Source organism: Lolium rigidum, chromosome 7 (genome assembly GCF_022539505.1).
Source record: "Lolium rigidum isolate FL_2022 chromosome 7, APGP_CSIRO_Lrig_0.1, whole genome shotgun sequence".
NCBI classification, from domain to species: Eukaryota; Viridiplantae; Streptophyta; class Magnoliopsida; order Poales; family Poaceae; genus Lolium; species Lolium rigidum.
This window is the reverse complement of record NC_061514.1, coordinates 46,161,096-46,172,466: the sequence shown is the minus strand read 5'-3', so window position 1 is coordinate 46,172,466 and position 11,371 is coordinate 46,161,096. Positions and strand designations below refer to the sequence as shown.

Genomic DNA, 11,371 nt, shown 5'->3' with positions numbered 1-11,371 from the left:
GGGCCCGCGCCTAGGGGTTGTTTGGCCGCCTTGTGGCCCCTCTTCGTCTCTCCTCCGGACTTCTTCTTCGGATTTTGTTTTGTCCAATTCCGAGAATATTTCCTGTACAACTTTTCTGAAATACAAAACAACAGAAAACTGGGAACTGGCACTGTGGCATCTTGTCAATAGGTTAGTGCCGAAAAATGTAAAAAAGTACACCGAAGTGTAAACAAAACATATAACAATTGGTGTAAAACAAGCATGTAGCATCAAAAATTATATATACGTTTGCGACGTATCAAGCATCCCCAAGCTTAACTCATGCTCGTCCTCAAGTAGGTAAGTGATAACAAAAATAAATTTTTAGGTGACATGAAGCCAACACTATCTTGATCAAGTTATTGTAAAAGCATTGTGAGCAGAGATCAAAGTAATCTAAACATAGGCATGATAGATATAATTTTAACAATAGAACTTAGCAACTATGTTATGACATGAGAAGTACCTCAAACAAAGGATCATGAATAATAGTGCATTGAAAGCAACTGTTTGTTTATGAGCATAGAGAAAACATAGCAATGTGGTATTCAACATGTTCTTTATGAATTTGCAAAACATAAATGCCAAGACACCTTTAAAGTTCAAAGGGTGACTAGACACAAGTAATTTAAGAACAAGAAATAGCATAATCATGAATCAATCAATAATAAATTTTGGAACTATGCACATTATACTATGAATGGCAACTATGCTCTCTTAATTGGTGCATAAAGCAGAAGATGAAGACTCAACATAAAAGTAAAAAAAATGCTCTTTGCAGAGGAAGTAAGATTAACAAGTTTTATATACCTTCCAAAAAGTATGGTACTTATTAGCTTTGAGCTCTCATTGTCCCTATCATAAGCATATTGAATGGTTAAAGTTAATGTGATGGCAAATATTAGTTATATGCTTGACAAATCACAATTTGAAAATATCGTGCCCCTTGAATACGAGTACCTAAACCTCATGCTACTCAAATTAGATACCAAATAAGTTCTTGTCATTGTAAGTATACATATATCATTAGAACGCCAATGGGGTACCTCCTGCCCCATGATATAGAAGTATTCTAGTAGAAGCAATCCCAAGCCAAAATGACAAGACAAACAGATAATTAGCATCTCAGCAATCCTTTTATTTACTATGGGCATAGATTTTTATTGAAGATGCTTCATAGAATAATCACTATGGTTTGCTGTAAATTTTCACCATGAATGATGCATGGCTTAAATTGGCGGCCCAGGCATTTCTCTAACATATATACAAACTCCATGGACTTACAATTTTCCGTTTTATTTCCACCGCTAGGCATCCATAAACAAAAGAACATGGCATCAACTAAATAGAAATAAGTGCAATGTTGAAAGCGTTCCCCATGAAAGCATGGTTGTGCTAACTCCCAACTCGCAATTTGCAAGCATATAAACTTCATCAAGGAAGTGAGCCACTCAACCTCAGCCTAGCGGATTCTCCCTGTTACCTGGACCTGCCTCTCCCGCAGTCAAAACTCTCCTCTACAGCCCCTCTGGCTGGGCCAGAAGCCTCCACAATGATCAAGTTTATTAAGTGCAAGAAAGTAAATGTGCCATCAAGTTCGTGAGAGCTTTACTAACTAATTTTCTCATGCCAACATTTAATTTAAAAGATAAATAAAAGCATGATGAATATACTTGGAATAGAAATAACGCTAGTAGGTAGATATGGTGGACACAATTGGCAAACTTTGGTTATTGGTGGTTGGATGCACGAGTAGAGCTCATACTCATTACATGCGAAGGCTACCAAAAGACTGGGAGCGACCAACTAAGAGAGCAGTAATGGCCATAATCATGCATAGCGACAAAACATTATCAACCAAAGCATAAAGTGATATTACAAGTCAAAAACTAAATGATCGATTGGACTCAATTGGCGCTGCTTGCTACCGAAGATGTTGATGATGTCGAACGTGCCATCGAGATCAGATCCTTGTCGCCTCTAATTCCCACAGACGGCGCCAATTGATAAGGGCTTAACTTATCAATGCCTACAAGTTGTAGACTAGGGTTTAGCTGGAAGTAGAGGGCAAGTAGATCTCGAAGGTTTCAGCCGGAAAAGTACTCGACTGCTATGTAAACTAGGGTTGTGTGAAACAATGAATCGATCCTTTCTTTGTCCCTCGACTCCCCCTTATATAGGAGGTGGAGCCAAGGGTTTCGTGATGTACAAGTTACAGAGTCCGGGAGGGTTTCTGAGCCGTCCCGTAATAATTAAAATTGGATATTCCTAATACAATCCTATCTTTCCAAACTAACTCTCGACTGGGCTTCCGGGCTTTGTAAAACTTCGGGTCGTGGGCCTCCAGTAAACCCCGGGTACCTTCTTCGGCAAGCCCATTGGGGATGCCTATGTCAATCGTAGAGGCTTTAGTTGATTGGTTTGTAGTCATAACATGGTATAAGCATGTGCCAAGTCAACCCAATAAAGCATCAAAGGAGAATACCATAATACTATGCTTTTTATGATGAAAACAACACATGATTCTTTCAATAGCACATTATGCACTCTCAGTTATTTGAGACAAGTCATTCTACAACAATAAATACTAATAGTATGATAAGAAAAACATCCAACATGACATGCTAAAGTCTATGCCACAGCCTAGACAAGCTTCCTTTTGCATCACTATAAATATTAAACATTTTACTCGTCTCCAACACCAATCAATTTATTTGAAACAACTCTCAGAGATGAAAAAATATATAGACCAGAGACCTAATCATACATAAATAAAGAATACTAACGAGATCTGAAAATAATTCGAGTGAAAGAACAAAACCTAAACACAGTACTAGCAAACTAGAACACTCATAGAACAATTAGAGCCAAACTAGAGCGTTCTATGCAATTAGAAAGGAGTGTGTCATTCTCCAAAATAAATATGCTAGGATCCAACCATATTCTACAGCAAACAAAACTAAACTAAAAACAAAAATAAAGATGCTCCAAGAAAACACATAATGTATGAAGTAATAAAAATATAGCGCATAGAAAGATGACATGATGCTTTGTTGATGAAGCAAGGCATCCCCAAGCTTTGCCGCTTGTACCTCTTGGATATTTTTTGGGGTGACACTGACATGGGAATTCCAAGCTTGAGCTTTTGTCCATTCCTCATCTCATTACATCATTCTTCTCTCCCTAAGCTTGAAAAAAAATTTCATACAAAACTTCACACAATTCTTGTTAGCAGCATTAGTACATTCAAAATAATAAATTAACTTGGGTTCAGTTCTAAAATATATAAAACATCTATTAAAACATTAGCTACTGTAGCAACTTCTTCAAAAATCTCTTTCTCTCAAAAGAACTCAAAAAGAAAAAAGATATTAAGAGGCAAATGCGATTAGTGGCGGAAATCTGTCAAAACAGAACAGCAGGTAAAGATCTATTTTTGTCTTTGCTCAAATCGAGAAGTGTTCAACTAACGAAGTTAGATAACAAACTAGGGTATATGCTCAAAAGTTTGCAGCTAAAAATTACGTTTTGTCCGGGAATACGAATTTTTTATGGTGACAGCACAAAATCTATTTTAGGACAGCAGCTTCCCCAAATTTTACTTTCTTCCTATTAGACACTATTCTTGGCACAAAAACGAAATAAAAATGATAAGGAGAGGTTATTACAGAGGTAACAACTTTCAAGACTCAACAAAAGAAAAATTACAGAAATAAAACATGGGTTATCTCCCAAAAGTGCTTTTCTTTAACACCTTTCAGCAAGACGCGGTAATTTGAGAAGATGCTCACATAAGAAATATGAATTGAATTAAAAGATAGCATCAAGAAGCAAATATAAAATAAATTTAAGTCTAACATACTTCCTATGCATAGGAATCTTGTACACAAATAAATCCACAAAGAACAAAGTGACAAGCAATCAAGCATAGGAAGATAAATCAAGAGTAACTTCAAAACTTTGAGAGGTGTTTTAGTACCATGAAAACTTCTACAACCATATTTTCCTCTCTCATAATAACTTTCAGTAGCATCATGAATAAACTCAGCAATATAACAATCACATAAAATATTCTTATCATGAGCCACATGCATAAAATAATTATTACTCTCCACATAAGCATAGTCATTCTTATTAACTGTAGTGGGAGCAAAATCAACAAAATAGCTATCATTATTATTCTCATCACCATAATCATCAAATATAGGACGCATATTGTAATCATAATTAATTTTATCCTCAATATTAGGTGGACTAAAAATAACATAATCATCATTGTAATCATCATATGTTGGAGGCATAGTATCATCATAGCAAATTTCCTCCTCAAAAGCTAGGGAACTAAAAATATCATTTTCATAAAAACTAGCTTCCTCAAGCTTAGACTTTTCCATAGCATTAGCAATAATGGTGTTCAAAGAATTCATACTAATAACATTGCTATTAGCATGCAAGTAAAGTTCCATAGGTTTTTAAATTTTCTCTTCAAACACCTCATGTCCTAACTCAAGGTAAACACTATAAATCTCTCAATTTTTTTTGTTGTTTTCCGTTAAGCCTAACTAGTGAAAATAAAAAAAGAAATAAAAATATATAATTGCAGAATCTAAAGAAAATAACTTCGAGCACTCACCAGCTATTAAAAGACTTAGTAGCCAGATGATGTGAGTACCTTTTATCTTACCTCCCCAGCAACGGCGCCAGGAAAGAGCTTGATGTCTACGCACGCTTCTATTCTTGTAGACATTATTGGGCCACCAAGTGCAGATGTTTGTAGAACAGCAACAAGTTTCCCTTAAATGGATCACCCAAGGTTTATCGAACTCAGTGAAGTAGAGATCAAAGATATCACTCTCAAGCAACCCTGCAATTACGATACAAGAAGTCTCTTGTGTCCCCAACACACCCAATACACATGTCAGATGTATAGGTGCACTAGTTTGGCGAAGAGATAGTGAAATACAAATAATATGGATGATTATGAGTAGTAATTGTAATCTGAAATGAAAATGGCAGCAAACAAACATGTAGAAGAACTGGTTGTAAACGGTGTTTTAATGCTTAGAAACAAGGCCTAGGGATCACACTTTCACTAGTGGACACTCTCAACAATGATGCCATAATTGAATACATAGATATTATCACTTCACTATGCTACTGTGAACCACTCTCCGGTTTGATAATAAACACAAATTCACTGCATAGGGCTGCATAAGCATTCCTTAAAGTTCGCATTCCTAATCTATGGACGCTCCACGCTGTCACTTTGAGCATACAAAGATGTGTTCTAACTAGCTAGACACCACAATTCATAAGTATTTCTGTAAATTAAGCTTAAGAAACAAACACGGTGTGCACACTGTCACCTTCACACCGTTGGACAAGGTGTCCCCGGAGATCACATAATAAAACAACTTGAGTAGCACTACCACAACAGTTGAAGAATAACATCTACTTATTCAACTACATTACAAAGCTCATGATCACATAAAGATCATACCATCGAGAGATAGATACTCCACATAGCTACCGGTAAAGCCCCGAGCCTCGGGGAGAACTCACTACAAGAGAAATGGCATGTAGAGACACTATTTTGGCCCAATAGAGACACTTAAATTGCCTTTACGTAGTTATAGAGGCACTTTCCATATTGTCTTAAAACTGTCACTACGGGCAGTGTCTCTACGTGGTAAGGACAATAGTAATAATGTCTTTACATTTTAGGAGACATAAAAGAGGCATTATGTTGTGTCTCTAGAGTAAATAAATGTAAAGAAACCACGTGAAAAGTAATACTCAAACTCATGACCTTAATAATGATTAAGACTTATTCCATTAACCATCTCACCCTTTCATAATTATATGTTGATTCTTGGAACAAATTTCTAATTAGTATTGCCCACCATGACCCAAACATAGAAAAATGTCTCTAGAGAACAAGCAAAATGCCTCAAACATTGCCTCTAGATAAAAAGTAAAGACATACAATGAAGTGTCACATGGATTGCCTCTTGATAACTTATATGTGACACTTTGGAGTGTCTCATAAGTTGTTTATAGAATGAAAATTGCAATCTCTTAGAGAAATGTCTCAACTAATGTCCCTATATTTGAGACTATTTCTAAACTGTCTCAAAAAGTGCCACTACAACGTGCAAAGCGTCTTAATGTGATTTTTAAAGAGGCAAAGTAGGAAGTGTCTCTAGTAAAATGTCTCTATGGAAGGTTTTTCTTGTAGTGACTACTCAATCCTCATCATGGGAATCAGCAACAGCGATGAAGATGGTGGTGGAGTCGATGAAGACGGCTCCGGGGGCAATTCCCTGTCCCGGCAGCGTGCCGGAACAGAGACTTATGTCCCCCGGATCTTGTCTTCGGCGGGGGTGGAGCTACAGAACTTTTCGTTGACGGAGGCTTATTGATTTAGGGTTTTTGCGTCGGGAGGCATCTTATAGGTGGAAGGGTGAGGTCGGTGGGCGCCCGAGGGCCCCACACCATGCCTAGGCGCGACCAGAGGTGAGCTCGCGCCTAGCAGTGGTTTGGCCGCCCTGTGGCCCCTCTTCGTCTCTCCTCCGGACTTCGTCTTCATTACGGAAAAATAAGATCTTCGGCTTTTGTTTCGTCTAATTCCGAGAATATTTCCTGTATAACTTTTCTGAAATACAAAACATCATAAAACAGGGAACTGGCGCTATGGCATCTTGTCAATATGTTAGTGCCGGAAAATGTATAAAAGTGCAACGAAGTATAAACAAAACAAATAACAATTGGTGTAAAACAAGCATGGAGCATCAAAAATTATAGATACGTTTGCGAGGTATCAGAGAGGCAGTTCAAACTCTAGGGCATGAAGAGGAGAACTCAGGTGCTACACACTACGGGAACCAGTCAAGGCATTGCCGTTGGCACATTGAATGTAAACTGTGCAGATGGCCTGGCCATCGGCACAGCTAACCGTCGTTTCCTCCCCTCTAACGACGTTGTCGGTGAACCCACTAGGTGATTTTGTGCCGACGGCCAGAACCTGTGCCATCGGCCGCCCTCGGCACAGCTGCGGTATGTGCCGAAGGCTGCCGTCGGCACGACTGCCATTGTGCCGACAACTTTTCCCATGGGCTGGCGTCGAGGCACCTTGTGCCGACGGCCCCGACCTTTTGCCGTCGGCACAAGATCTGGCCGTCGGCACCTTGGCACGTTCCTTTAGTGACAGGTGGTACAGTGAAAACCGAGGATGCTCTAATGGAGGACAGAGTCGGCAAACTCTGGGGTATGTGCGAAATTATTAAATGGGCTATATATATTTAAAAGTATATCTAATAAATAGTTGCAATGTGAATATGTCTCAGACGGACGTTTGAAAAAAAAAATGAATTAGTGCTAGGAGGAACTAGACACTAAATGATATAGTAGAAGCGGGACCTCGGCGTGAGAATTCCAGAAATTCGTTCCTGACAGGATTCGAACTCTGGTCGTTGGAGTGCGTCACTGCGACCCCAACCACTGGGCTATGCCCACGTCCTCTCAGACGGACGTTTGAACTAAAGAACTACTCTCTACGCATGTTCATTCTAAAACTTGTGGTAGAATAATTTTAAAACAATTTTAAGAGGGAGAATATAGTTTAGAAAAACCGGATGGATGGTCAAGACCGAAAAAACCCTACTACATCTAATGGAGCGTCGTGGCCTACATGGCGCGAGCTGCGTTGATAGTTGCAGACTTGCTGTCTATACTAGTTTTGCTGAACGCCGGCCATCTTTTTCTTCTCAATCAAATGAAATATAGAAGAAAAAGACGAATCGTATCTTCCATTTCCTGACGCTGGCTGTCTCTCTTATCTGTCGAAATATATTAGTACCAAAATGGATTTGAGTAATAAGTCATAAGTGTACTAGATTACTAAACGAGGCCGCGTGTGTTGCACTTTTGTTTATTAGATCCTGAAGATTTACATGATCACAGTATCGTACGGTGAGTCTGGCACGATTTCAGACCCTTAATAGAATGTAATGCGCCTAGAAATAGCACGCACTTAAACGCATTTCCGAGTATACACACGCACATAATTAATCAACATTTGCGTACCCACGCCGGCGCCCATGTCCACCGCCGGCGAAGTGACGAGCCCACGCGTGAGCATCGACGAGGCGCTGGCGCAGCACGCGGGGGAGTTCGGCCGGTGGCAGTTGCGGCACTTCGTGCTGGTGTCGGCAGCGTGGACGCTGGAGGCGATGCACACCATGGTGATGATCTTCGCGGACCGTGAGCCGAACATGGCGTGCGCCGCTGTGGAAAGGCGGTGCGGCGACCGGTGCGATGGCTCCGGCGCCGGATGGGACTGGGTCCAGGGGAGCGCGTCGTTGACGGTGGGCGATTTGCACAAAAATAACCCAAAAGTGAAAGAAAAGCACAGACTGACCCTCCGGCGAAACTATTTCACCCATCTAACCCTTTTGTGTGGCGCCCCCCACACCGGCGCCACACATGCCTGTGTGGCGCCCCTGTCGCTGGCGCCACAAACCGGTCCGACGTGGCTCGTCGACGCTGAGCTGGTGATCCCGATCCGACGTGGCAGCATGTGTGGCGTCCCTCCCATCGGCGCCACACATGCACTTGTAATTGCCCACAACATACTGTAAGACAAAACGTCTGGGACTTAGCCGTTTTGAGGAGGCTGTTTGTGTGGCGCCGATGCCACGGGCGCCACAGAGTGAGGTGTGGCGCCGATGCCACGGGCGCCACACAAAGAGCCTCGCCAAAACGGCTAAGTCCCATACGATTTGTCTTACAGTATGTTTTGGCCAATTACACATGGATATGTGGCGCCGATGGGAGGGGCGCCACACAGTGCAGTGTGGCGCCAGTGTGAAGGGCGCCAAAAGCTATGTCATACACACATCATATCAACAGCCATTTCGTACACACATCATGGACATAACATCATCATACCTAACATCGTAGCACATAGTTTCATACAATTTAAGATAGATGGGGAACGATCTCCACGGACAGATCTGGTGATTTGGTGGTGAATTTGGTGGGGGTGAAAGGGGGAGAGAGAGGAACCGCCGGCCACCTCCTGTTCTTCACGGGAAGCAGAGAGGAGAAAGAAAATGGTCGGGCTGGGATGGGCGCGCGCGGCCAAACTTAAGTGGATGTGTGGCGCCCTTGCCAGGGGCGCCACACTTTCAACGTGTGGCGCCAGCGGGAGCGGCGCCACACATGCTGCCACGTCGGATCGGGATCACCAGCTCAGCGTCGACGAGCCACGTCGGACCGGTTTGTGGCGCCAGCGACAGGGGCGCCACACAGGCATGTGTGGCGCCGGTGTGAGGGGCGCCACACAAAAGGGTTAGATGGGTGAAATAGTTTCGCCGGAGGGTCAGTCTGTGCTTTTATTTCAGTTTTGGGTTATTTTTGTGCAAACCGCCTCGACGGTGGCCGAGTGGGGCCTCATCTGCGGCGAGCGGTACAAGGTCGGCCTCGTCCAGGCCATCTTCTTCGTTGGATGCATGATCGGTACGTACACTGTTATTTGAGACCTATATATAATATGACGCGTGTTTTTTCTTTTCTTTTTGAATTGTTTTCATGCCAAATTTGTCGGTAATGTTTTCATACGATACGAGTCGCTTTGGCAGGCGCGGGCGTGTTCGGGCACCTCTCCGACTCGTTTCTGGGTCGGAAGGGCTCCCTGGTGGTGCTGTGCTTCCTCAACGCCGTCTTCGGCCTCGTCACCGCGTTGTCTCCAAACTACTGGGTCTACGCTACACTGCGCCTTCTCACGGGCTTCAGCACCGGCAGCGTCGGCCTCTGCTCCTTCGTCCTAGCCACGGAGACCATCGGGCCTTCCCGCCGTGGTGTCGTAGGCATGTCTACCATGTACTTTTTCTCCGGCGGCATCGCGGCCCTCGCCGGCGTCGCAGTGATGTTCCAGTCCTCCTGGCGCATCCTCTACGTCGTCACCTCTCTTCCCTCCCTCGCCTACGTGCTCATCGTCATGCCTTTCGTCGCCGAGTCCCCTCGGTGGTACCTCGTGCGTGGGCGCGCCCACGACGCCATGCGCGTCTTGCGCGCCATCGCGTCCACCAACGGCAGGTGCATCCCCGAGAATGTCACACTCAAGCTTGACAGCGAGGGTGAGGCGGCCGAGCTCCACGCCGGCGGCAAGGAGCCGTCTTCGTCTTCAGGTACAATCCTAGATGCAATCCGGTCACCAACGACGCGGGCGAGGCTTGTGCTCACGGTGATCATCAACTTCCTTTGCTCGGTAGTCTACTTCGGGCTGAGTCTTAACGTGGTCAACCTAAAGACCAATCTTTACGTCAGCGTCGCTGTGAACTCGCTGGCCGAAATGCCAGCCTACTTCCTCACCGCTCTGCTCCTCCGTCATTTGGGCCGTAAGCCACTAGCCATTGGCACGATGCTTCTTAGCGGGGTCTCATGCACCGCCGGCAGCCTCATCGTAGGCGCCGGTATGAATAGGTAACGAAACCATTCGCAGTCTCATTGTGGGAGCCAGATGAGGTGTTTAGGGTGTTCGGTTTGCTCTAACCGCAAGCAATTCCATGTCATTGCAGGGTGCTGAGGATGGTGTTCGGGGTGGTGGGGATCTTCGGGATGGCGGCCACATACAACCTGCTCGTCGTATTCACCGCAGAGCTCTTCCCAACGGCTGTGCGGGCCGCGGTGCTAGGGTGCACCACGCAGGCATCGCAGATGGGTGCCATACTAGCGCCCCTAGTGGTGGTGCTAGGGGAGCGGCTGCCCTTCATAGTGTTCGCCGTGTCCGGGATCGTAGGCGGGTTGCTCGTTTTCTTCCTCCCCGAGACGATGAACAAGCCCTTGTATGACACCATGGCCGGCTTGGAGAAAGGGGAGAGAGCATCTATAAGATGTGAAGACACCCAAACCTGATTAACTTTTAGGAGTACTAGTAAGAAGCGCTGGCACGTAGGTGTAACACACATCTCGTAAAATATGTTTACGTGTTTTCAATCCTATTTATATTTAAGTTCAAGCGATCCATAATGCATTTACCGGATTAACTTTTCGATAAGGGGATCCCAGCAGATCCACCTAGGGTGTTGCCCAATCTTTCACAGCGAGAACCCGGGTAGATAGAATCTCCCAACAACACGATGAACGCAGCCTGGAGAAGAGGGAATGAATCCAGCAAGCAACAGATCGATGAACGATACGCCTCAAACCTTGAGCTAGACAATCCTTGATGAACACAAGAACCTTCGCAGCGGATATAATAGATAAACGGCAGCGTCATACCCCCGGAATTGGCCCAGATATGACCATTACATAAACTAAGATAATTAAGCTAGTGGAGTCCTGAATC

General features: G+C 43.8%; 1 protein-coding gene across 1 annotated transcript; it reads left to right on the top strand.

The window, feature by feature from the left end:
• Positions 1-8,120: 8,120 nt before the first annotated feature.
• Positions 8,121-10,938, top strand: LOC124671265 (organic cation/carnitine transporter 4-like). The gene is made up of 4 exons (XM_047207654.1): positions 8,121-8,379; positions 9,451-9,540; positions 9,663-10,506; positions 10,602-10,938. The coding sequence occupies exons 1-4, from the start codon at positions 8,121-8,123 to the stop codon at positions 10,936-10,938; spliced, it is 1,530 nt and encodes a 509-aa protein (XP_047063610.1).
• The last annotated feature ends 433 nt before the right edge of the window (positions 10,939-11,371 follow it).